The sequence below is a fragment of the Scyliorhinus torazame genome, chromosome 28, assembly GCF_047496885.1.
Source record: "Scyliorhinus torazame isolate Kashiwa2021f chromosome 28, sScyTor2.1, whole genome shotgun sequence".
Taxonomy (NCBI): domain Eukaryota; kingdom Metazoa; phylum Chordata; class Chondrichthyes; order Carcharhiniformes; family Scyliorhinidae; genus Scyliorhinus; species Scyliorhinus torazame.
The window spans coordinates 10,210,994-10,238,045 of record NC_092734.1 but is presented as its reverse complement, the minus strand read 5'-3'; the positions used below and the strand labels follow the sequence as shown (position 1 = coordinate 10,238,045).

Below are 27,052 nucleotides of genomic sequence, written 5' to 3'. Positions count from 1 at the left end.
GAGAGTGCCAGCATATCCCATCTTTTAAAATCATCCTCCATCTGCTCCACCAACCACATCAAATTGAGCTTGTGCAGGGCCCCCCAACTCCTAGCTACTTGGATCCCCAGGTACCAAAAGCTCCTTTCCGCCCTCTTCAGCGGTAGCTCGTCTATCCCCCTTCCCTGGTCCCCTGAGTGCACCACAAAGAGCTCACTCTTCCCTACGTTGAGTTTATACCCCGAAAAGTCCCCAAACTCCCTAAGGATCCGCATGACCTCCACCATCCCCTCCACTGGATCCGTAACATAGAACAACAGGTCATCGGCATACAACGACACCCAGTGTTCCTCTCCCCTCCCGGACCAGTCCCCTCCATTTCCTGGACTCCCTCAGTGCCATGGCCAACGGCTCAATTGCCAGTGCAAACAACAAGGGGGATAAGGGGCACCCCTGCCTCGTCCCCCGGTACAGCCGAAAGTAATCCGACCTCCGCCGGTTCGTAGCCACACTCGCCAGCGGGGCTCTATATAGCAGCCTGACCCAACTGATGAACCTCTCCCGAACCCAAACCTCCGCAACACTTCCCAAAGATACTCCCACTCCACCCGATCAAAGGCCTTCTCTGCGTCCATAGCTGCCACTACCTCCGCTTCCCCCTCCACCGAGGGCATCATAATCACTTTGAGGAGCCTCCGCACATTTGTATTTAGCTGCCTACCCTTCACAAATCCCGTCTGGTCCTCATGAACCACCCCCTGGACACAGTCCTCAATTCTCATAGCCAGCACCTTCGCCAGCAACTTAGCGTCAACATTGAGGAGTGAGACTTCCGGGTGCGGCGATGACCAGCTGAGTCGCACGTTTCGGCAGCTCCCGGTGAAATGGACTTTTGGGCTCTTGATAGGAGCCCCAACGGCAATTTTGACGGCTAAAAACACTGTGCGGTAAACCAGAAGGGAATCCCCCCTGGATACGGATGAAAAAAGGAGGAGAAAGTGGCCGGATTGCAGTGGATCCTTTAGAACAGCGGCAAGGAAGGCAAGCAAAAACCAAGATGGCGTCGGAAGGTGGCAGTTTAACATGGGGCCCTGAACAACAAGAGTTCTTGAAATGCTGTGTGGAAGAGCTCAAAAAGGAAATGAAGAAAGAGCTGTTGGCCCCAATACTACAGGCGATCGAAGGGCTAAAGGAGGAACAAAAGACCCAGGAGCGGGAGCTTCGGGTCGTGAAGGCAAAGGCAGCCGAGAATGAGGACGACATACAGGGCCTGGTGGTGAAGACGGAGATGCATGAGGCACATCAGAAACGATGTGTGGAAAGGTTGGAGGCACTGGAGAACAATGTAAGGAGGAACAACCTGAGGATTCTTGGTCTTCCTGAAGGTGTGGAGGGAGCGGACGTCGGGGCATATGTGAGCACGATGCTGCACTCGTTAATGGGAGCGGAGGTCCCGGCGGGTCCGTTGGAGGTGGAGGGAGCATACCGAGCGATGGCGCGAGGACTGAGAGCAGGAGAAATTCCCAGAGCCATAGTGGTGAGATTCCTCCGTTTTAAGGATAAAGAAATGGTCCTTAGATGGGCAAAGAAAACTGGGAGAACGCGGTGATCCGCGTTTATCAAGATTGGAGTGCGGAGGTGGCGAGAAGGAGGGCGAGCTTTAATCGGGCCAAGGCGGTACTTCATAAAAAGAAGATAAAATTTGGAATGCTGCAACCGGCAAGACTGTGGGTCACATATCGAGGGAGGCACCACTACTTTGAGACGGCGGATGAGGCATGGACTTTTATTGTGGAAGAAAAACTGGAATGAGCGGGTTATTAAAAAGAAAGTTTGAACAAAGTGGTGGGGCGAATGTGGGGGGCGAAGAGGGGGGTTAAAAAGGGGGGGAAAGAGGAGTTTTATGTACTAATCCTGCGATGTGGTAACTTTTGTCTCTTCCACAGGTGGTGATGGGGGGAGGAGGGGAGGTGGAGGAGATGGGGCGTTGGCCATTGGGGGCGGGGCCAAGGGAGAAGCGCGGGCTTGGTTCCCGCGCTATGATAATCATGGCGGGAATAGAGAAGCAGGAAGGAGGGGGCGTCGCACGGTGCGAGCCGAGGTCACGGGGGGAAGCCGAGGTCGGCCAGAGTTTGCTGACTTCTGGGAGCAACATGGGGGGAGTAATTACGCTAGCGGGGGATCTTGCGGGGTGGGTGGGAAGGGGGAATTGCTGGGTTGCTGCTGCTGGGGAGAGGGGGGAGCTGGTATGGGAGGGGATGGGCGGGGGGGCACTGCCTGGGGGAGATACAGCTGCGTGGGAACCGGGTGAGGAGCTGGAAAAAGGGGATGGCTAATCGACAAGGGGGGGGGGGGGTAGGAAGCCCCCCAACCCGGCTGATCACGTGGAACGTGAGAGGGCTGAACGGGCCGATAAAGAGGGCACGGGTACTCGCACACCTTAAGAAACTTAGGGCAGATGTGGTTATGTTACAGGAAACGCACCTGAAACTGATAGACCAGGTTAGGCTACGCAAAGGATGGGTGGGGCAGGTGTTCCATTCGGGGCTAGATGCGAAAAACAGGGGGGTGGCTATATTAGTGGGGAAGCGGGTAATGTTCGAGGCAAAGACTATAGTGGCGGATAACGGGGGCAGATAGGTGATGGTGAGTGGCAAACTACAGGGGGAGACGGTGGTTTTGGTAAACGTATATGCCCCGAACTGGGATGATGCCAATTTTATGAGGCGGATGCTAGGACGCATTCCGGACCTAGAGATGGGAAAGCTGATAATAGGGGGAGATTTTAATACAGTGTTGGAACCAGGGCTGGATAGGTCGAAGTCCAGGACTGGAAGGAGGCCGGCAGCAGCCAAGGTACTTAAAGATTTTATGGAGCAGATGGGAGGTGTAGACCCGTGGAGATTTAGCAGACCTAGGAGTAAGGAGTTTTCGTTTTTCTCCTATGTCCATAAAGTCTACTCGCGAATAGACTTTTTTGTGCTGGGAAGGGCGTTGATTCCGAAGGTGAGGGGAACGGAGTATACGGCTATAGCCATTTCGGATCACGCTCCACACTGGGTGGACTTGGAGATAGGGGAGCAAACAGGAGGGCGCCCACCCTGGAGAATGGACATGGGACTAATGGCAGATGAGGGGGTGTGTCTAAGGATGAGGGGGTGCATTGAAAAGTACTTGGAACTCAATGATAATGGGGAGGTCCAGGTGGGAGTGGTCTGGGAGGCGTTGAAGGCGGTGGTTAGAGGGGAGCTGATATCAATAAGGGCACATAAAGGGAAGCAGGAGAGTAAGGAACGGGAGCGGTTGTTGCAAGAACTTTTGAGGGTGGACAGACAATATGCGGAAGCACCAGAGGAGGGACTGTACAGGGAAAGGCAAAGGCTACATGTAGAATTTGACTTGCTGACTACGGGCACTGCAGAGGCACAATGGAGGAAGGCACAGGGTGTACAGTACGAATATGGGGAGAAGGCGAGCAGGTTGCTGGCACACCAATTGAGGAAAAGGGGAGCAGCGAGGGAAATAGGGGGAGTGAGGGATGAGGAAGGAGAGATGGAGCGGGAAGCGGAGAGAGTGAATGGAGTGTTCAAGACATTTTATAAAAAATTATATGAAGCTCAACCCCCGGATGGGAGGGAGAGAATGATGGGCTTTTTGGATCGGCTGGAATTTCCCAAGGTGGAAGAGCAGGAAAGGGTGGGACTGGGAGCACAGATCGAGGTAGAAGAAGTGGTGAAAGGAATTAGGAGCATGCAGGCAGGAAAGGCCCCGGGACCGGATGGATTCCCAGTCGAATTCTATAGAAAATATGTGGACTTGCTCGCCCCGGTATTGACGAGGACCTTTAATGAGGCAAAGGAAAGGGGACAACTGCCCCCAACTATGTCTGAAGCAACGATATCGCTTCTCTTAAAGAAGGAAAAGGACCCGCTACAATGCGGGTCCTATAGACCTATTTCCCTCCTAAATGTAGATGCCAAGATCCTGGCCAAGGTAATGGCAATGAGAATAGAGGAATGTGTCCCGGGGGTGGTCCACGAGGACCAAACTGGGTTTGTGAAGGGGAGACAGCTGAACACGAATATACGGAGGCTGTTAGGGGTAATGATGATGCCCCCACCAGAGGGGGAAACGGAGATAGTAGTGGCGATGGATGCCGAGAAAGCATTTGATAGAGTGGAGTGGGATTATTTGTGGGAGGTGTTGAGGAGATTTGGTTTTGGAGAGGGGTATGTTAGATGGGTACAGCTGTTGTATAGGGCCCCGATGGCGAGCGTGGTCACGAATCGACGGGGATCTGCATATTTTCGGCTCCATAGAGGGACAAGGCAGGGATGCCCTCTGTCCCCATTATTGTTTGCACTGGCGATTGAGCCCCTGGCGATAGCGTTGAGGGGTTCCAAGAAGTGGAGGGGAGTACTTAGAGGAGGAGAAGAACACCGGGTATCTTTGTATGCGGACGATTTGTTACTATATGTGGCAGACCCGGCGGAGGGGATGCCAGAAATAATGCGGATACTTGGGGAGTTTGGGGATTTTTCAGGGTACAAATTGAACATGGGGAAAAGTGAGTTGTTTGTGGTGCATCCAGGGGAGCAGAGTAGAGAAATAGAGGACCTACCGTTGAGGAAGGTAACAAGGGACTTTCGTTACCTGGGGATCCAGATAGCCAAGAATTGGGGCACATTGCATAGGTTAAATTTAACGCGGTTGGTGGAACAAATGGAGGAGGATTTCAAGAGATGGGATATGGTATCCCTGTCACTGGCAGGGAGGGTGCAGGCGGTTAAGATGGTGGTCCTCCCGAGATTCCTCTTTGTGTTTCAGTGCCTCCCGGTGGTGATCACGAAGGCTTTTTTTAAAAGGATCGAAAAGAGCATCATGGGTTTTGTGTGGGCCGGGAAGACCCCGAGAGTGAGGAAGGGATTCTTACAGCGTATCAGGGATAGGGGGGGGGCTGGCACTACCGAGCCTAAGTGAGTATTATTGGGCCGCTAATATTTCAATGGTGAGTAAGTGGATGGGAGAGGAGGAGGGAGCGGCGTGGAAGAGATTAGAGAGGTCGTCCTGTAGGGGGACTAGCCTACAGGCTATGGTGACAGCCCCATTGCCGTTCTCACCGAGGAACTACACCACAAGCCCGGTGGTGGTGGCTACGCTGAAGATTTGGGGACAGTGGAGACGGCATAGGGGAAAGACTGGAGCCTTGGGGGGGTCCCCGATAAGAAACAACCATAGGTTTGCCCCGGGGGGAATGGATGGGGGATATGGAATGTGGCAAAGAGCAGGAATAACGCAACTGAAAGATCTGTTTGTGGATGGGAAGTTCGCGAGTCTGGGAGCGCTGACCGAGAAATATGGGTTGCCCCAAGGGAATGCATTCAGGTATATGCAACTGATGGGCTTTTGCGAGGCAACAGGTGAGGGAATTCCCGCAGCTCCCGACACAAGAGGTGCAGGACAGAGTGATCTCAAAGACATGGGTGGGGGATGGTAAGGTGTCAGATATATATAGGGAAATGAGGGACGAAGGGGAGATTATGGTAGATGAACTAAAAGGGAAATGGGAAGAAGAGCTGGGTGAGGAGATCGAGGAGGGGCTGTGGGCAGATGCCCTAAGCAGGGTAAACTCGTCGTCCTCATGTGCCAGGCTAAGCCTGATTCAGTTTAAGGTATTACACAGGGCGCATATGACTGGAGCACGGCTCAGTAAATTTTTTGGGGTGGAGGATAGGTGTGCGAGGTGCTCGAGAAGCCCAGCGAATCATACCCATATGTTTTGGTCATGCCCCGCACTACAGGGGTTTTGGATGGGGGTGACAAAGGTGCTTTCAAAAGTAGTAGGGGTCCGGGTCGAACCAAGCTGGGGGTTGGCTATATTTGGGGTTGCACAAGAGCCGGGAGTTCAGGAGGCGAGAGAGGCCGATGTTTTGGCCTTTGCGTCCCTAGTAGCCCGGCGTAGGATATTGCTAATGTGGAAAGAAGCCAAGCCCCCGGGGGTGGAGACCTTGATAAATGACATGGCAGGGTTTATAAAGCTCGAGCGGATTAAGTTCGTCCTAAGGGGGTCGGCTCAAGGGTTCACCAGGCGGTGGCAACCGTTCGTCGAATACCTCGCAGAAAGATAGATGGAATGGGAAAAAAGGCAGCAGCAGCAGCCCAGGATCGGGGGTGGCTGGGGTGGGGGGGGGGGGGGGGGGGGGACCATAAGGACTCTCAGGGTTGTTAATATATACTGTATAATATGTATAGGTCGTTGCTACAGATAATTATATATTGGACTGTTAAATTATATTTTTGGAGAGTGTTACTTGTGATAAGGCAGTTGCCAATTAGGGTTAGTTTTCATTCTTGTTAATTATTATTTATTAATTTTCTGTTTATAAAATAGGTCATTGTTATTTGTGTTGTTATAATATTGTGTAAAGGATGCACAATGTACTATGTTGGTTGACCAAAAATTTTCAATAAAATAATTTTTCAAAAAACATTGAGGAGTGAGATCGGTCTATACGACCCACATTGCAGTGGATCCTTGTCCACTTCAAGATCAGAGAAATCAGCACCCTGGACATTGTCGGGGGCAAGGTCCCCCCCCCTCCCTCGCCTTATTAAAAGTCCTCACTAGCAACGGGCCCAGCAGGTCCACGTATTTCCTATAGAATTCAACCGGGAACGCATCCGGCCCCAGGGCCTTCCCTGCCTGCATGCTCCCCAATCCTTTAACCAGCTACTCCAGCCCAATCGGTGCCCCCAAACCAGCCTCCTCCTCCTCCTCCACCCTCGGGAACCTCAGCTGATCTAGGAATCGTCGTAACCCCTCCTCCCCCGCTGGGGGCTCAGACCTGTACAGATCCCCATAGAAGTCCCTGAATACCTTGTTTATTCTCACCACACTCCGCACCGTATTCCCCCCTCTATCCTTAACTCCACCAATCTCCCTCGCTGCCTCCCTCTTACGAAGCTGATGTGCCAGCATCCGACTCGCCTTCTCCCCATACTCATGCGCTGCCCCCTGCGCTTTCCTCCACTGTGCCTCTGCTTTCCCCGTGGTCATCAGGTCGAATTCCGTCTGGAGGTTCCGTCGCTCCCTAAGTAGCCCCTCCTCGGGGGCCTCTGCATAACTCCTGTCCACCCTTAAAATCTCCCCCACCAACCTCTCCCTCCTCTCTCTCTTCTCCCTGTGGGCCCTAATGGAGATTAGCTCTCCCCTGATCACCGCCTTCAACGCCTCCCAGACTACCCCCACCTGCACCTCCCCGTTGTCGTTGGCCTCCAAGTATCTTTCAATACACCCCCGCACCCACACGCACACCCCCTCATCCGCCAACAGTCCCACATCGAGGCGCCACAGCGGGCGCTGGTCCCTCTCCTCTCCCACTTCCAGCTCCACCCAATGCGGGACATGGTCTGAGATGGCTATGGCCGAAAATTCCGTTCCCTCCACTTTCGGGATTAGCGCCCTCCTCAAAATGAAAAAATCTATCCGGGAGTAGGCTCTATGGACGTGGGAAAAGAATGAAAATTCCCTGGCCAGCGGCCTGGCAAACCTCCATGGATCCACTCCCCCCATCTGGTCCATAAACTCCCTGAGCACCTTGGCCGCAGCCGGCCCCTTACCCGTCCTGGACCTAGAATGGTCCAGTGCTGGGTCCAGCACCGTGTTGAAGCCCCCCCCCCCCCCATTATCAAGCTCCCTACCTGCAGATCCGGAATCTGACCCAGCATGCGTTTCATAAATCCGGCATCATCCTAATTCAGGGCATATACGTTCACCAGTACCACCCGCACCGCCTGAAATCTACCGCTCACCATCACATATCGACCTCCATTATCCACTACAATATTCAGTGCCTCAAACGACACCCGCTTCCCCACCAGTATTGCAACCACTCTGTTCTTTGCATCCAGCCCTGAATGAAAGACCTGCCCTACCCATCCCTTTCTCAGCCTAACCTGATCTGCCACCTTTAGATGTGTCTCCTGGAGCATAACCACGTCTGCCTTCAGTCCCTTTAAGTGCGTGAACACCCGGGCCCTCTTGACCAGCCCGTTCAGGCCTCTCACATTCCAAGTGACCCCCCCCCCCCACTCCAACTAGCCATCTCCATTTCTAGGCCAGCCACGTGCCCGCGCCTCCCGCACTCTCCAGTCCCCCAGGCGGTGGACTCCCACCCCGACTACCTCTCCTACTTCCAGCTCCCCTTTGGCCAATGCAGCAGCAACCCAGTCTCCCCCCCCCCCCACCCCCCCCCCCCCAACCGCTAGATCCTCATCTAGCCATTTTGCTTCCCCCATGACAATCCCGTAAGTCAGCTGACTCCTGCTGACCCCGGCCTCTCCCGCCATTCCATCAATCCCCCAGTGTGAGAATCCCCCCTCCCCTTGGCAGTCAGTGTGCGCTCCTCTCCAGCACCGCCCTTCCCCCCCCGGCCCCGCCCCCATCCTTCCCTAATGCGGGAAAAGGCGCGCGCTTTCCTGAGCTTGCCCCGCCCCTTCTGGCGCAGCTCCTTGTTGCGTCCTTACCCAAGCTCCCCATCCCCGGGCCTCCACCCCACCTCTTCCTCCGCGGGGCCCTGCCCCTCCAACACCGATGCCCACACTCTCCCACAGCCCCCACATCAAATCCATTCGCCCATCCCCACCCAGCACCAAAACAAAAAGAATATTCCCAAAACTCAGTAAACACAGTAAACATCCCCCCACGACAAACCCTCAGTTTTAGTCCAACTTTTCAGCCTGGATAAAGTTCCATGCCTCATCAGGCGTTTCAAAATAGTGGTGCCGATCTTGGAACGTGACCCACAATCGCGCTGGCTGCAGCATCCCGAACTTCACCCCCTTCCGATGGAGCACCGCCTTCGCCCGGTTAAAACCAGCTCTCTTCTTAGCCACCTCCGCACTCCAGTCCTGGTAAATTCGGATCTCCGTGTTCTCCCACCTGCTGCTCCGCTCTTTTTTGGCCCATCTCAGGACACACACTCTGTCCATAAAGCGGTGGAACCTCACCACTACAGCCCTTGGCGGCTTGTTGGCCTTGGGTCTCCTTGCCAGGACCCGATGAGCCCCATCCAGCTCCAGGGGCCTCGGGAAAGCTCCCGCGCCCATCAGCGAGTTGAGCATCTGCTCATGTGTGCCCCGGCATCAGGCCCCTCCACTCCTTCAGGGAGACCCAGAATCCAAAGATTCTTCCTCCTCTACCTATTCTCCAGGTCCTCATGCGCCTCCACCTTCACCGCCAGGCCCAAGATCTCGTCCTCGTTCTCCGAGGCTTTTTGCCGCACCTCCCGGATCACCGCCCCTTGGGCCTTCTGGGTCTCCACAAACTTCTCAATCGCCGTGTTCATTGGCGCCAGCATTTCTGTCCTCAGCTCCGCAAAGCAGCGTTTGAGAAACTCCTGCTGCTCCTGCGACCACTGCGCCCACGCTGCTTGGTCTCCACCCGCCGCCATCTTGCTTTTCCTCCCTCGCACTTTCCACTGCACCAGGATCACTTTTTTCACCGCTCCACTCCTGGTCCAATCCATATAGTGTCGGGGGAACCTTGCTGTCACCTTCCCACACTGGGAACCGTCGAACAATTGCCATTGGAGCCCCTCTGAAGAGCCCATAAGTTCTTCCCGGCGGGAGCTGCCGAACGTGCGACCTACCTAGGCACAGCCGCAACCGGAAGTCCTTGGATCTCCCTTCCTAACAGCACTGTGGCTGTACCTGCGACACAGTGGTTCAATAAAGTGGCTCACCACCACCTCCTTGAGGGCAATTAGGGATGATCAATAAACACTGCCTTGGCCAGTAGCACCCACACCCTCAAAATTAAAAAAAAAATTTTTTAAATGTCCAATCTCAGAGCAGCCCCATTGAGTATTCCTTCCCAACACGTTCACTTTCCATCGCAGTCAAACATCAACCTGTCTGGAATCAGGTGGGCAAATTAGAGTTGAATTTTTGAATGTATTCAGCTGAGAGTCTCTGGTTAACAAAAATCAGTTTGACAATCGTCTAACCTCACTTTCGTTTTGGGCCACACTACACTCAAGATTGCACAGCCTTAGTGCTCACAACCCCAGTCCTCTTTCTGTGCTGGCTAATGTTGGGAAGGATCCAATCAGCGCCTGTTACCGGGCAGAACACGGCCTTTTGGCCAATTCATTGGCCACCAGCCAACCAACCGAACAGAGTCCCACCGATCTCTCGGGCGCCACAAAGTCTGAGTTCTGCTGTCCGAAAACTAGTGCCACGTTGTAACTTTGGAGTTCCTCATTTCCCCTGCTCAGCTTAAAGAAATAAATCACCAAGAAGGGCCCTTACAGTATGAAAGATATTTCATTAGTTCCGAAGCATTTGCTGGATATCCTGAGGACACAATAAGGTACCATTTAAATGCAAGTTTCTATCCACCTTTCTTTGATATTTCAGATATATTTTCCTAAAGTTTTTCCCACCTCTTAACTTCAATGATCCCAAACTTCAATGATCCCAAACTTCAATGATCCCAAACTTCAATGATCCCACACTGAGTCCTTTTCCATTGCTCACGGTCTGCGCCACTGACCTCAAATGGAACAACCACATCGCTTACCTCACTGAAGCAGCCTTTAAATGATCTGTTTTGCCTTTCATGGCTTCCCTTTCTCACCTCCAGTCTGCCACCACCATCTCCCCGATGGGTAAAAGGGCCTTTTCTGTGCTGTGTCCCTCTGTGACTCCTTATCTTCTCTTCATTTTCTAACCGATCATCTCAAGTTTATTTTTAAGGCAAATGCCTTGATAATATCCACTTCGGGATATGCAATGTTAAGTGGGGGTGTTTGACTGAAATGACCTGGGCTCTGCTACATGAACTCATTTAAAATATTCCACCATGGACAGATGGCTCCATCAAGGTTTGTTTGATTATGAAGGCTACCAGAGGTGGTTAATAATACAATCTAAACTCATCCAATTTATCCACAAAGACATAAATTCTGAGATGCTGGTTAGATTATGTTAACAATTGCTGCTTCCACAAAATCCAGTAGAACAAGCAGCAAACTTTACCTCGTAAATGCTGATGTTATAGCTGTCGGGATTTGCGATAACTGGGGCATTATCATTGACGTCCACCGCCGTGATGGTTAGAATGCGGTTTGTCCTACGGGGCTGCAAACCATTGTCAAAGGCCTGAATCTGGAAGAGAAGACAACATCAGATCTTGTCGCCCAATAGGTATTGTTCACTGTAGTAACCCCCATATCTCACATGGTGTTCCATTTAGGGAAATACCATTGTCATGTGAGCAGGGTCACTGTTCTATCACTTTGGCGGAGAGACAGGCGAGAAAGAAAATGCAACAATCCCTTGTAACAGAGATGAAATTTGACTTGGTCATCGCAAACCCAGCTCATGTTTGCACCAATAAAAACAAAGGGTTAGAATGGCACAGAACACAGGAAATGCTTGATCATGGTCAAGGAGCACTCAAGTATCTTCAAGTGTGCGCAGTCTTGCTGAATTAGCAGTGGGTGGCTGACACGGATTGGGAATCAGGAACCAAGCTGCTTCCTGGCGGGCTATGGAAAGGTGAAAGCTCCTTTAATTTATGAGCCTGAGCAGGCAGTTGTAATAAAAAACCAACAGCTGCATTTGAGCTGCCAGTTTCCGCAGTGTGCGAGTCAGCTTTCACAACACAAGGTCTACTAAGTGGGTAATGCCCCCCTTTCCAATAATGGCTCCAAACCAACTACAGATCATCTGCAAACTGACAGCGGGGGATTATAGAAATGTCAGATCGAGATAGTCATGGACTTATGCAAGAAACAAAAATAAAGCCCGTCCCTTTAGCGGGTTTCTCAAATGCCATTTTTAGAAGGAGGCGGAGGGCCGTTTTGTTCATAAACTAAAGCAATTCCTGAATGGATGGCTTCTTCTCCTCTGCCCTTGGTAGGGACTATGGAATGAGTACATTTCACATTCCTCCCAAACACTGAACAGATAGTAATGGAGCAATGAACGTAACTTGAAAATGATGGTGATGAGTGTTATTGAACCATGGGCAGCGGGAATGTTTAAATGACAATGATTGCAGAAACCCGTGTGGGTCGGCTCAACAAAAGTACCAACTCCATCTTAGATAAATGGGCGCACGGTTATATTCGCTGGACTTACAGTCAATACGTATCGATCAACCTGCTCTCTGTCCATACGCCGAGCAAGGTAGATCTCTCCCCGGCTACTGTTGGCTGTGCTAATCCTGAAGGCTTCATTAGTATTTCCAGACAGAATGGTGAAGTCAACCTACAGTATATAAAAATACAAAAGTTATTTTCCCCCGATAAGAGATAGAAATAGATCATTGATGCTGCTGGTCTTAAGAAGACTGTCCTGAGAGAATGTTCTTTGTGGATTTCCTGCCTTGGTTTGATTCAAATGGATGATTGGAACCACTTGGCCAACGTAGCAAAACCTAAAGGTTTGCTTACTGTGGACGCGTAACAAACTGATCTTCTGTGGCATTGCTCACGAGTAGTTTGAGTCTGCAGCATGGTTGTAATGCTCACCTGCTAACTTGACCTAAGTTTTAAGACCAATGCCCAGGTGCTCCCCTACGTAGCCACAATTCGAGTGGATCCTCAGGTTAAGGAGAGCTTACTTATTGTAGAAGTCTCTCTAGATTGGAGGCTGCTTCTCAACCTAAAACCATCTTTTAAAAAAAAAAAAAAAGAAAAGGAGATGGAGAAACTCCGCTACGAAGCGAGACACCTCGAGAATGATACGGCTCGTACCATTCCGTTCTTCTGTGCATCCAGATCGTGGGCAAAGACCACAGCCACCCTCGTCCCAACAGGAGCGTCCTCCACAACCTCCACTGAGAAATCTGAAGCAGCATCAAACACCGGGCTGTTGTCATTCTCATCTTCAATAGTAATGATTACCTGTTGGATAAAAAGTCAGATAGCAAATGAATAGAAAGTCTATTATGAGAAAAGGCCACTTAACCATTCAGCCTATTCCACCGAAGGTGCGTGGATGGCTGTTCTGTTACAGGTTGCCCTCATTGCATACCTGTTCATTCCCTACTTTGATGGAGGAACAAGTGATTTTCCGAACTTGGGGAAATTCGCGATCAACGTGGCTAATATCTTGATAAATCCCAGGTCCCCTTCTTACCAGACTTTGATGCAGCTTCTTCAAAGGGTGAAATGTTACTCAATCATTTCACCCCACTGTTGCTCGGTTTCAGTCCCAACAGCATCGCCAATACTGTGGGGTATTTCTATTTATCTTCGTGAACCACAAGCCTTCCCTTATATCGATCAAATGACTACACAACCAGTTAGTTAGTTCAAAAGATGGTTTATTTACACCATACACAAGAGTTATCTCAACATGCAAACACAATATCTGCTACGAGTTAAACTACACCTATCAGCTACAATAACCTATACTTAACTTCAGGGCGACCGGCACTGTGCAAATGGATAAGGCCTTTATCTGGATTTCACTTGGCTGGTTCGAAGAAAGTGGCTCTGTCTCTGCTGGGCTCATCTGTCAGGTAGCGATCGTTGGTCTTGAACTTAGCTGGCTGTTCCTGCTACAATTGGGTTGGCACAGGCCGAATCTAAAAGAGACAGAACACATGGCTGTGTCCTCTATTATCCCTCTGGGATTTCGCGCTCTTTGGGGCGGTCCTTAACCTTGGACCCAATAGTTCGACAGCGCTCTGATCACTCTTCCATTTCGGCCAATAAAGGGGCAGGTGCCTTGGTAGCTGGGCGGGTCCTTAGCGGTCACTGAACTTGGCAGTTGTGCTTTCGGAGTAAGGGCCGATCAGTCTGTGGCTGTACTGGTTGCTTGATTGGAGTCCTATTGTCCTGGGAAAATGGGCCATTGGAATGTAAACGAGCGGGGATTTCAGTCAGGTCTGGTTCTCTGTGTTTTAGATACACATAGGCAGTGTATCTGTCTGAGTCCTGGGTTGGCCATAATTCCCATGGTCCTTTGCAGGTGGCCATCTTAGATGGCTACACCATCGTGCTTCTTCTGTCTTACACAAAGTGTTTTCAAACCTGCGGTTCTCTAATTATTGCTTTTAGATGTTTCTCTGACACACCGGTCGGGGTTTACTGGCTGGCTCCGCTGGCTGGGCAGTCTGGTCCTGCCGACGGCCAAACCCCACCGCTGGTTTCTCGCCAGCGGGCAAAGGTTTGGTCAAAAACGTAGGAGCATCGTAAAGGAGGAAGGGGTGGAGAACTTCAGAATTCCAATGCTGTCCTTCATCAAACAAAGGGTGGAAATTGACATAGGGTGTCCCAGCTTGTCATTTTGTCCACTTTGGTGTGCGCCAGGGTGCACCTGTGGCCATTCTACATTTTGACCATTGCTTTCACATATCTCAAGCTGCAGATGCTAAAAAGCCTCAAGGGTTTTTTGGACTCGAGATTCATCCACCAGAAGAACAGCCTCTTTCCAAATCTCTTGTCCAACCAAACTCATAGAATCATAGCATTTGCAGTGCAGAAGGAGGTCATTCGGCCCACCGAGTCTCCACCGGCCCCTAAAAGAGCACCCTATCAAAGCCCACACCTCCTCCCAATCCCCGTAACCCAGCAACCCCGCCTAACTTTTGGACACCACGGGGCAATTTAGCTTGACCAATCCATCTAAACCGCGCATCTTTGGACTATGGAGCACCCGGAGGAAACCCACGCAGACACGGGGAGAACGTGCAGACTCCGCACAGACAGTGACCCAAGCCGGGAATCGAACCTGGGACCCTAGAGCTGTGAAGCAACTGTGCTATCTGATGCGACCATCAGTTCACACGAGACAGAGTGTTGAAGTGAACAGTGGCTTTAATCAACTAGAACAGTGCCTGCCTGCGACTGCTCTGAAAATGAAATGAAATGAAAATCGCTTATTGTCACAAGTAGGCTTCAAATGAAGTTACTGTGAAAAGCCCCTAGTCGCCACATTCGGGGAGGCTGTTACGGGAATTGAACCGTGCTGCTGGCCTGCCTTGTCTGCTTTCAAAGCCAGCGATTTAGCCCTGTGCTAAAGAGCCGCCTACAGGGCAGCAGCTCTATATACCTCCCCTCACGGGGGCGGAGCCCACAAGGGCACCAACATGATACAATCGGTGTAATACAGTACAATGGTCCATAGGTGGAGCCCACATGGGCAACAGCGTGATACAATGTAGTACAGTGGTGAATGGTTACTATAATACGTTCACCACACTACCATGCCGCCCTTGTTAACTGGGAATGAATAACTCAGGCCAAAAAAAACAAGAGGCCAAAATAAACATGGGGCAAATAGATTGGAGTTAATTAGACTTTGGGAGTGAGGTTAAAAGCTTTGGACAGCCAAGGAAATAAAGGCGGCGCTTTCTCTCCTCGAGGTGAGGTGCGAGTTGCTTCACTCGATTTTCAACTCCCCCCCCCCTCAAAACAAAAACAGATTTTAAAATTGCACATTAAAAAGTGCCATTGAAGAAAAACAAACCGAGGTCAACTGGAAGGTCAGACATCTGTCATGACAGGAAGCTTGTGGTAGCACAAGCCAGTGTGAAAGCAGAAAATACCCCTTTGTACCTGATTGCTGAGAATAGATAAGTGATATCACGCACATGCAGAGAGGCTGAAAGAAAGATCGGGCAGCTTATCTCGTCTTGCAGAAGCACTTCAAATTGCACAAAATGCAAAGACTGACCCAGAGGTTCATTCACTGTTACGGTGGAAATGAACTTTCAAAGTGGAAAATGTTTAATCACAGAATCACAGAGTGTGGGCAGCACAGAATGAGGCCATTCAGCCGTCCCATCTGTACTAGCTCTGAAAGCAACTCAGCCGCTCTCCCTCCCCATGGCCGTGAAAATTCCTCCCCTCCAGATAATAATCCAATTGCCTTTCGAAAGCCACACTCTCTCAGCGAGTGCATTCCAAACTCAAATCAATCAGAATTCAGTCGTTGGGTCGTACAACACTGGAGTATTGCTGGGAGAGAAAGACACGTTGAAGCTTTTTAGCCTGACATGAATCAGGCCACTTCACAAGGATATCAGCAAAAGGGGAAACAACGATTTGTACTGTACGAGAGGAGAATGCGGATTGGCTGGCTGGCAAGTGGACTCTGATTGGTAGAGGCATTGCCATGGGGAATGCACCAGTTGACGGTGACTGACCGATAACTACCAAGCATTGTTTGCAATTTCAACGGTTGGGGTGACAAAACATAAATTTCTTTACCTGTCAGTCTGGCCTCAATAAACGTCGAGATGGATTTGCAGGTACAGCATTAGTTATTTTATTTGACTTGCAAGTCTGTCTCAATTCACAGTAGTACAGAACACATCCTGTCTTCTGCACTCCCGGAATCGAGTGAGTCTATAGAATAAAGAAGTCTCTACTGATACATTCAAATGGCATCAAGTTTCACATACACGATTCCCATAGGTCATCCTGTACCCCTCCTGACCTGGCCATACATCCTAATTGGCTCACTTCCAATCCCTTCCTCTGGCCCCCTATTACCCAGCATCCTTTTCCCCTCCTTTGGTGGACACACCTCCTCCTTGCTTTGCCATGCGTTCTGAAATCCTTTGTCTGTGAACTCACCAAAATGAGACTGGCCTATCTCTACATTACAGTAACTAATATCTCTAAAACAATTATTTTATATCACATTCGTCAGGGGCATGTTGTTTGATCTACGAGTCTCTGGATGGACGGCCTGCATACCGAGCATCACACTGGCACTGAAATTCATGCACCACATTACTAATTTGTGTGATCGCCTTTTTGGTTTGGTGGCAGCATTTTGTGAGTGGCGAATACCACTTGTGTTGTTACTGCATAGTGGCAACGTGAAACAGCTAGCTTCACTTGTCGTTCAAATGTTTGAGGTACTTTTTCCCTTCCAGGGTAATCTGACGTAGACTGGGATACTTTACAGGTCCGAAAGTGTTGCTCATGGGTTTGTATGGTTTGCACATTTCAAACAATGCTTGGCACCATCAACTGGTGCATTCTTCATGGCAACGCCTCGACCAATCAGAGACCGCTTGCCAACCAATCTCTTCTCACACAGTATAAATTGCGCCGCATGCTGGTGTACTCGAAGTGTCCTGATGAGTGCAAGGTGAAAAGCTTCCACGTCTCGCTTTCCAGCAACACTCAATCCAAGTTCTGCGATTTCGTAGATGAACCAGAAAAACTATCAAATCGTGCTTTTGATGGCTGAATTGCATTGATGGGCTGAATGGCCTCCTTCTGTGCTCTGATACTCTATGACAACTCCACCTCCTATACTTTGTACCTGCTGTATCTCCGCAATTTTTCATTCCCAGTGGAAGGTCACAGACAGGAAGAAGTAACACTTGAACTCCCTCCCTACCTCCCCCCGGCAACCTGTTTTCTAGCGATGGCCCACCATTAGCCGCTGGTGGACCTCCCAGTCCCACTGAAGTCGATGGCCATTTACGCCGCTTGGCGGCACCGCTGCCAGAGAACCCGCCGAAGTGGGGGGGGGGGGGTCACCTTTGGTGGCACTGGAAGATGCCATTGGTGGGAAGGACTGGAAAATCCTGTTCCCCGTTTCTTTCTTGGCCTGGCTCACCCCTCACCTTGAGAGATTTTAAATCAATGAAGCTTCGTGGCACAGAAAGAGCCAATCGGCCCATTGCGTTTGTGACAGCTGAAAAACTACAGGCCACCCAGCTTCGTCCCACTTTCCAACGGCTGTTCCAAGTCCCTGCAGGTTACGGCTGGATTACAGAAAGTCCGCTTGAGCCCAAGAATGGAAGCCGGCACATCAGTGCGGTACTGAGGGAGTGCTGCACTGTCAGAGGGTCAGTACTGAGGGAGTGCTGCACTGTCAGAGGGTCAGTACTGAGGGAGTGCTGCACTGTCAGAGGGTCAGTACTGAGGGAGTGCTGCACTGTCAGAGGGTCAGTACTGAGGGAGTGCGGCACTGCCAGAGGGTCAGTACTGAGGGAGTGCTGCATTGTCAGAGGGTCAGTACTGAGGGAGTGCTGCACTGTCAGAGGGTCAGTACTGAGGGAGTGCTGCACTGTCAGAGGGTCAGTACTGAGGGAGTGCTGCACTGTCAGAGGGTCAATACTGAGGGAGTGCCGCACTGTCAGAGGGTCAGTACTGAGGGAGTGTTGCACTGTCAGAGGGTCAGTACTGACGGAGTGCTGCAATGTCAGAGGGTCAGTACTGAGGAAGTGCCACACTGTCAGAGGGTCAGTACTGAGGGAGTGCTGCACTGTCAGAGGGTCAGTACTGAGGGAGTGCTGCACTGTCAGAGGGTCAGTACTGAGGGAGTGCTGCACTGTCAGAGGGTCAGTACTGAGGGAGTGCCACACTGTCAGAGGGTCAGTACTGAGCGAGTGCCGCACTGTCAGAGGGTCAGTACTGAGGGAGTGCTGCACTGTCAGAGGGTCAGCTGAGGGAGTGCTGCACTGTCAGAGGGTCAGTACTGAGGGAGTGCTGCACTGTCAGAGGGTCAGTACTGAGGGAGTGCTGCACTGTCAGAGGGTCAGTACTGAGGGAGTGCTGCACTGCCAGAGGGTCAGTACTGAGGGAGTGCCGCACTGTCAGAGGGTCAGCTGAGGGAGTGTTGCACTGTCAGAGGGTCAGTACTGACGGAGTGCTGCACTGTCAGAGGGTCAGCACTGAGGGAGTGCTGCACTGTCAGAGGGCGAGTGCTGAGGGAGTGCCGCACTGTCAGAGGGTCAGTACTGAGGGAGTGCTGCACTGTCAAAGGGTCAGTACTGAGGGAGTGCTGCACTGTCAGAGGGTCAGTACTGAGGGAGTGCTGCACTGTCAGAGGGTCAGTACGGAGGGAGTGCCGCACTGTCAGAGGGTCAGTACTGAGGCCTTGCTGCACTGTCAGAGGGTCAGTACTGAGGGAGCGCTGCACTGCCAGAGGGTCAGTACTGAGGGAGCGCTGCACTGTCAGAGGGTCAGTACTGAGGGAGTGCCGCACTGTCAGAGGGTCAGTACTGAGGGAGTGCTGCACTGTCAGAGGGTCAGTACTGAGGGAGTGCTGCACTGTCAGAGGGTCAGTACTGAGGGAGTGCTGCACTGTCAGAGGGTCAGTACTGAGGAAGTGCCACACTGTCAGAGGGTCAGTACTGAGGGAGTGCTGCACTGTCAGAGGGTCAGTACTGAGGGAGTGCTGCACTGTCAGAGGGTCAGTACTGAGGGAGTGCTGCACTGTCAGAGGGTCAGTACTGAGGGAGTGCCACACTGTCAGAGGGTCAGTACTGAGGGAGTGCCACACTGTCAGAGGGTCAGCACTGAGGGAGTGCTGCACTGTCAGAGGGTCAGTACTGAGGGAGTGCCGCACTGTCAGAGGGTCAGTACTGAGGGAATGCTGCACTGTCAGAGGGTCAGTACTGAGGGAGTGCTGCACTGTCAGTGGGTCAGTACGGAGGGAGTGCCGCACTGTCAGAGGGTCAGTACTGAGGCCTTGCTGCACTGTCAGAGGGTCAGTACTGAGGGAGTGCTGCACTGTCAGAGGGTCAGTACTGAGGGAGTGCCGCACTGTCAGAGGGTCAGTACTGAGGGAGTGCTGCACTGTCAGAGGGTCAGCACTGAGGGAGTGCCGCACTGTCAGAGGGTCAGTACTGAGGGAGTACCGCACTGTCAGAGGGTCAGTACTGAGGGAGTGCTGCACTGTCAGAGGGTCAGCACTGAGGGAGTGCTGCACTGTCAGAGGGTCAGCACTGAGGGAGTGCCGCACTGTCAGAGGGTCAGTGCTGAGGGAGTGCTGAACTGTCAGAGGGTCAGTACTGAGGGAGTGCCGCACTGTCAGTGGGTCAGTACTGAGGGAGTGCCGGACTGTCAGAGGGTCAGTACTGAGGGAGTGCCGCACTGTCAGAGGGTCAGTACTGAGGGAGTGCCGCACTGTCAGAGGGTCAGTACTGAGGGAGTGCCGCACTGTCAGAGGGTCAGTACTGAGGGAGTGCCACACTGTCAGTGGGTCAGTACTGAGGGAGTGCCGCACTGTCAGAGGGTCAGTACTGAGGGAGTGCCGCACTGTCAGAGGGTCAGTACTGAGGGAGTGCCGCACTGTCAGTGGGTCAGTACTGAGGGAGTGCTGAACTGTCAGTGGGTCAGTACTGAGGGAGTGCTGAACTGTCAGAGGGTCAGTACTGAGGGTGTGCCGCACTGTCAGAGGGTCAGTACTGAGGGAGTGCCGCACTGTCAGAGGGTCAGTACTGAGGGAGTGCCTCACTGTTGAAGCATAGTCTGCCAGCTGAGAAGTTTAAACAAGGCCCTGTCCGATCGCTCAGGTGAACACAAAATATTCCAAGGTGTTATTCGATACAGAGCAGGTAGGTCATCACCGGGGTCATGACCAATATTTATCCCTCAATCCCAACATCACGAAAAAGATGATTATCGGGTCATGATTCCATTGCTGCTGAGGGAGCCTGATGTGTCTAAATTGACAAACACACATTCTGTATTGCTACAGTAACTGCTTTTCAAAAGTGCTTCATTGGCCGCACAGAACCTGGAGATGCCAGGATGTTGTTAAAGGCAGCATAGGTAGTGGCAAAGTATTATGTAAATACAAGTTCTTTGTTTCTCGAAGATGTACACAGTAACGCACAGAAAACCCTGCCCTTTTATTCCTGTAGCTAGTGGAATTATCCCAAGTCTTCACAGGAATTTCCTCCCGTCATCAGGAGAGGGGCACAAATCGGACCTTGCGAATTCAAAGGCAAACAAATGAATCAACAACAATGACATAATCAGAGAGTAGCTGGGAAAGGTGTCACCATCTCCTACCTGGCAGAGTCCCTCAGAATCACTCCCATACCAGTACGGGCTGGTTTAGCTCAGTGGGCTAGACAGCTGGTTTGAGATGCAGAATAAGGCCAGCAACGCGCGTTCAATTCTCACACCAGCTTACCCGAACAGGCGTCGGAATGTGGCGACTGGGGGCTTTTCACAGTAACTTCATACTTGTAACTTCATACTTGAAAGACATGCTTGTTAGGTGAATTGGACATTCTGAATTCTCCCTAGTGTACCCGAACAGGCGCCGGAATGTGGCGACTAGGGACTTTTCACAGTAACTTCATTACAGTGTTAATGTAAGCCTACTTTGGAGCTGGTTTAGCACAGTGGGCTAAACAGCTGGCTTTCAATGCAGAACAATGCCAGTAGCGCGGGTTCAATCCCTGTACTGGCCTCCCTGAACAGGCGCCGGAATGTGGCGACTAGGGGCTTTTCACAGTAACTTCATTGAAGCCTTCTTCTGACAATAAGCGATTACTATTATTATGACAATAAAGATTATTTACTTTACTTTTAAATTTCCCGTTCGTGGCAAAAAGATTAGCTGGGGTTACGGGGTTACTGAGATAGGGCAGGGGAATGGGCCTAGGTAGAAACATCTTTCGAAGGGCCGGTGCGGATTCAATGGGCCGAAGGGCCTCCTTCTGCACTGTATGGATTCTGTAATCACTGATTCAACTCCCCCAGTGATGGAAAATGCAGAGTAACATTTAAATTGTAGCCTTTCACCGTTTTTCTTTCCCCTGGTGCTAGATCAGTTAAACACTGCCGGTTGTACATACAACGTTGCTGATGGTCCTCAATTTGGTCGGACTGATGTCATGCTCCTGATTAAGGACGGAAAGTTTCAGGTGTGCACTGCACTACGCGATGGTAGTCTCAACAATAAAAGAAAATCCCCCACTTTCTTACAGCAAAGTACCAACTTTCATTGCTCAAGTTTCCCATGATGCACAAATACAATCAACCCAGAAATGTGCTTTGCCGGTCGATAGTGGCAAAATCTTTAGCGTGTTCTTCTGGTATTCTTTTGTCGACCATTTTAATGCAGTCGCCAGCTCCGTTACCCTGGAGTCCCGAGAATATTTTTTCTTCCCCCCCCTGGAGTTTCTCAGAGCCACAGATCACTCTCTGTGCTGGTACAAGATTATTAGGGGAGCTGTCTGCCCACATCTCCTTCGGCACTTTGACATTACAATATTTAAATTGGTGTCTTGGGAGATTGTAAACAAAAGAGAGGTTTTCTTAATCTCATCTCTAAAATCTGCATTTGGTTGCGATGTTTGCTAAACTTAACCGTCCCATCAAATCTGGATTTGTTTAAATGTCAGAGAGTGGAATGTCTCTTTCCGACTGACCATTCACAGAATCCCTACAGGGCAGAAGGAGGCCTTTCGGCCCATCGGGTCAGCACCGATCCTTCGAAAGAGCACCCAATCTCGGCCCATTCCTCCACCCTAACCTGTAACCCCACCTAAAGTGCACATCTTTGGACACTAAGGGGCAATTTAGCATGACCAACCCACCTAACCTGCGGGAGGAAACCGGAGCACCCGGAGGAAACCCACGCAGACACGGGGAGAACTTGCAGACTCCGTGCAAACAGTCACCTGAGACTGGAATTGAACCCCAGCCCCTGGCGCTGTGAGGCAGCAGTGCTAACCGCTGTGCCGCCCAAAGAGGCACAATTTATTAACAGAAGTTTGTTGACACTTTGCAGTAGTTTTATTTTTCCCGATTTCAGAAACCGATCAGTGATGGCAGCATGTTGCTTTGTGAATCTACGCCGTCTCAAATCTGTGCATTCTGCATGCAATACCGATGGCACAGCTGGTACATTTTAGAGCAAAATGTTGACAACTTTATTCCTGTGGCAAAAAGAAAGACTTATATTTATGCAGCACCTTTTCACAATCTCGGGACGTTCCAGATCCTCTTGCAGCCAATGAAGCACTTTTTGAATTGTAGTCACAGGTGAAATGTAAGAAACAATTTACACACAGCAAGATCCCATAAACACCATAATGACCAGATGATCATTCTTTTTGGGCAAGGGGTAAATATTGACCGACAGATCCAGAAGAAATTCCCTGTTCTTCTTCGAAAGAGGATCCCGAGAGATTTATAATTGTCTCTTTTCTTAATTCATGGGAACATTAATCGGCCAACATTAATTGCCCACCCCCAATTGCCCGAGAGAAGGTGGTGATGAGCTGTCTTCTTGAGCTGCTGCATTTCCTGTGCCAAAGTTGCACTCACAATGCGGTGAGACAGGGATATTCAGGATTCTGGCATGGTGACAAGTCATGATGACGAGTAACTCGGGACAAGCACTTGGAGGCGTTGGTTTTCCGATATGCCTGTTATCCGTGTCCCTCAAGATGGTACATGTTGCAGTTTCTACGGTGCCGTCAAAGAAGCCTTGGGATCTTTTGTACCCCTTGAGAGCAAACGTGACCCGAGAACATGCAACATACATGGTCCAACTGGCACAGAACACATTACTCCACACAAAACAACAAGTGATGTACTTTATTTACCTTCTGCTCATCCACGATAAGAGAGAAACAAAAGAAATAATTTATTAGCTAAACAGGTCACATCAATCACTTCAAAATATAAATCATGGCTTTGGTAATGACGTGACTCAAATTTTCCCCACAAATTTTGCTACCTGCATTGTCGCTTTTGAAAAGTTCTGTGGACAGAGGCAAACTTTACATCAGCCATGTTACAAAAAAAAACACAGCGGCTAAGGAACTTTGTGGGAAAGGGTTCTTGCCCTTTGCCAGGATGTTGAAGCCCAAGGCTGCTAAGATATTGGGCTCACGTCTCATTACATTGGCGCCATTTAGTCACCCCAGACATCCTGAAGATCGGAGAGAGTTTGGGGTGCTTCCATTAACATGACCGCCCTCAGGCTGAATGGGCCCAGGGTTGGGTGATGGGGAAGTGGGGTAGGATCAGGGACATTGAGGAAGGGTTAGAATAATCGGGTGGGGAAGGTGATCGGGGTGGGGGGGGGGGGGGGGGTTTGGAAGAGGAAGGTGGCTAGGGGGTTGGAAGGCTAGGGTTGGGGAGGTTGTGATTGACTGGGGAGGGGGCGGGGGTTGGAAAGGGCAGTGGGAAGGGTTGGAAGAGGTGTGGGGAGGGTGAGCGAGTTGTAAGACTGGGGTGGGGAGGATCAGGATGGGGTGGTGATTTTGGGAGGAGGTAAATATTTAGTGGGTGGGGGTATTCTGATCAGATACGCTTTCTAGCCCCCCCATTTTGGGGATTCGATAGGTCATATAGCCCCTGGAAGGTGGGCGCAACACGGTCCAATTTCCAGACCCATAAACCTCACTAAAGGCTGTTCTCATAGAATTTACAGTGCAGAAGGAGGCCATTCGGCCCATCGAGTCTGCACCGGCCCTTGGAAAGAGCACCCTACCCAAGGTCCACACCTCCACCCTATCCCCATAACCCAGCAACCCCACCCAACACTAAGGGCAATTTTGGACACTATGGGCAATTTAACATGGCCAATCCACCTAACCTGCACATCTTTGGACTGTGGGAGGAAACCGGAGCACCTGGAGGAAACCCACGCACACACGGGGAGGATGTGCAGACTCTGCACAGGCAGTGACCCAAGCCGGGAATCGAACCTGGGACCCTGGAGCTGTGAAGAAATTGTGCTATCCACAATGCTACCGTGCTGCACCTGTTCTCCTCCTGTACAGTGGGTCCCAAGTGACTGCAGTCAGAATATTAACAACAGCTTTCTGAGTTCGTGAATAAAATCTGAATTTGCTTTTAGTCACATTGTTAATCATACACAGTGACATTCTGATTTGAATAAAATATCAATTCTCACCACAGTGGAGTCTTTCCTGGGTCCTCCATCATCTGCTATGACCGTGATCAGGTAAAAGTCTCCCTTCTCCCGATCAACCTGTCCTCGGACAGTTATCACACCCTGTCACAGGCAAGGGGCAGAAGCATCAGTGACCCACATCCTACCCGGAATACAGATCCAAACTCTAACACCCTGACGGAGAACTGAGATTCAGATTTCTGACGCACACAAGGGTAGATCTTGAAAATGAACCGGATATGTACTCGAAAATTAATATTCATTTTAAACATAGTTGTGACTGTTCTCCTTCGAAGGTATTTGATGGGACTGTTCAAAATGGCGAAGTCTTTTGATAGAGTAAATAAGGTGAAATTATTTCCACTGGCAGACGGGTTAGTAACCGGAGGAGACAGTTGTAAATGAACCAGAAAGAGGACATTAAAATATTTAAGTAGCGAGTTGCTGTGGTTTGGGATTCACTGATTGATAAAGTGATGGAGGCAGGTAATAATAATAATAATAATAATAATTGCTTATTGTCACAAGTAGGCTTCAATGAAGTTACTGTGAAACGCCCCTGGTCGCCACATTCCGGGGAGTCCGGTACGGGAATTGAACCTGCGCTGGTGGCATTGTTCTGCATTGCAAGCCAGCTGTTTAGCACACCGTGCTAAACCAGCCAGATTCAGTAGTAGCTTTCTAAAGGGAAGTACTTGAAAAAGACAAGTCTGTGTGGATTTGGGCTGAATGGATTGCAAAGAGCTGCCACAGGACAATGGGCTGAAGGGTACGTTTCAACGCCGTTTCTGTGAGGAGACTTTCATCTGGACAGAGCGAGGAGTTTTTCCTTCTTTTATGGGACGTGGGCATTGCTAGCAAGGCCAGCATTTATTGCCCACCCCTAGGTGGTGGTGAGCTGCCTTCTTCGATCAGTGCAGTCCGCATCGTGTATGTACATTCACAGCGCTGTTCGGGAGGGTGCTGCAGGAATTTGACCCAGCGACAGTGAAGGAACGGCAATATAATTTGAACAGAGTAGAAATGAACTTGAAGCCCGGGCGGATGGTGTGAGTTCGGCAGAACCCATCTGACCCTTGAACCCATCATGGTCAGCAACTTCTGGAAGGGGTTTGTGACCTCCTTTCCTCCCTCTCTGCGCTTAACTCAAGCAATGCACAGCGTGCAGAACCTGGACGTGAATTCCTAGCCCCTGGTGTTGTATACCCACGAGGGAGAAGCCACAGAGTGAGCGAAAAGTTGAATTTAAGACACTAGGAAAGATTCAAACTGAATTCCGATATACTCACAGTGATTCTATTCATTTGGAACAAGGACAGGGTCTGGGCAGAGGTGTCAGGGTCAAACCTATAGGTGATCCGATTCATGTTATCAGCAGAGCGGGCTTGGATCTGGACCACTTCAGTCCCAGTTGCGATATTTTCTCGAAGTTTGGCTTCATACGATGCATTTGTGAACTGCACAGGCTCGTCCAACTCGTTTAACAGGGTGATGTAGACAGTGCAGTAACCCCTGTTGTAAGGTGGGGCCTGATCTGTGCCAGAGATATTCATGAGATAGCTGGTCCTGCTTTCATAATCGAGGTAGTTCACTGTCGTGATGAGGCCTGTACTCTCGTCAATGGCGAACTTCCTCTCTGATCCAGACAGGATCATGTAGGCGACCATGCCTCCATCCCCTGGGAAAGAAAAAGAAACATTCAAACACTCCGCAAGGTAGCTTCTGAATACTCCTATCCTGCTCCATTCAAATACCATGAATAGTCATCCTATCAAGGGCTCCATCCACATTTTTGAAGAGTGCTAAATCACACCTTACTACCTTTCTAAAGAAAAATCAAAGAATATCATTGCGATTCTGAAGGTTTGAAAAATACTGGGGCTCTTTTCAATGCATCGAAGATTCAACAGGTTGGCTCCTGGGTGAGGGGATGTTCTAGAATGGGCTGCTGAGTAGACTAGGTCTGTATTTACTGCAGTTTAGAATCTGTGAGATGATTAAAAAAAAAAAAAAAATTTATGGGATCTGGGCGTCGCTGGTTAGGCCAGCATTTATTGCCCAACCCTAGTTGCCCTTCAGAAGGTGGTGGTGAGCTGCCTTCCAGAACCGCTGCAGTCCTTGAGGTGTAGGTACACCCACTGTGCTATTAGGGAGAGAGTACTAAGATTTTGCCCCAGCGACAGTGAAGGAACGGCGATATATTTCCAAGTCAGGGTGATGAGTGACTTGGAGGGGAACCTCCAGGCGGTGGGGTTCCCAGGTATCTGCTGCTCTTGTCCTTCTAGATGGTAGCTGTCGTGGGTTTGGAAGGTGCTGTCTGAGGAACCTTGGTGAGTTCCTGCAGTGCATCTTGTAGATGGTGCACACGGCTGTCATTGTTCGTCGGTGATGGAGGGTTTGGATGTTTCTGGAAGGG

General features: G+C 50.5%; 1 protein-coding gene across 7 annotated transcripts in view; it reads right to left on the bottom strand.

Annotated features, from left to right (window-relative positions):
• The window catches only part of cdh23 (cadherin-related 23), an 815,609-nt gene that overhangs the window by 207,777 nt on the left and 580,780 nt on the right, over positions 1–27,052 (bottom strand). For all 7 annotated transcript variants that reach the window (XM_072491426.1, XM_072491427.1, XM_072491428.1 and 4 more), the window contains 5 exons: positions 25,926–26,314; positions 24,637–24,738; positions 12,744–12,893; positions 12,127–12,255; positions 11,020–11,148 (listed from right to left, as the gene is read on the bottom strand). In XM_072491426.1, coding sequence (XP_072347527.1) covers positions 11,020–11,148; positions 12,127–12,255; positions 12,744–12,893; positions 24,637–24,738; positions 25,926–26,314 — 899 coding nt within the window. The remainder of the gene's footprint in view (positions 1–11,019; positions 11,149–12,126; positions 12,256–12,743; positions 12,894–24,636; positions 24,739–25,925; positions 26,315–27,052) is intronic.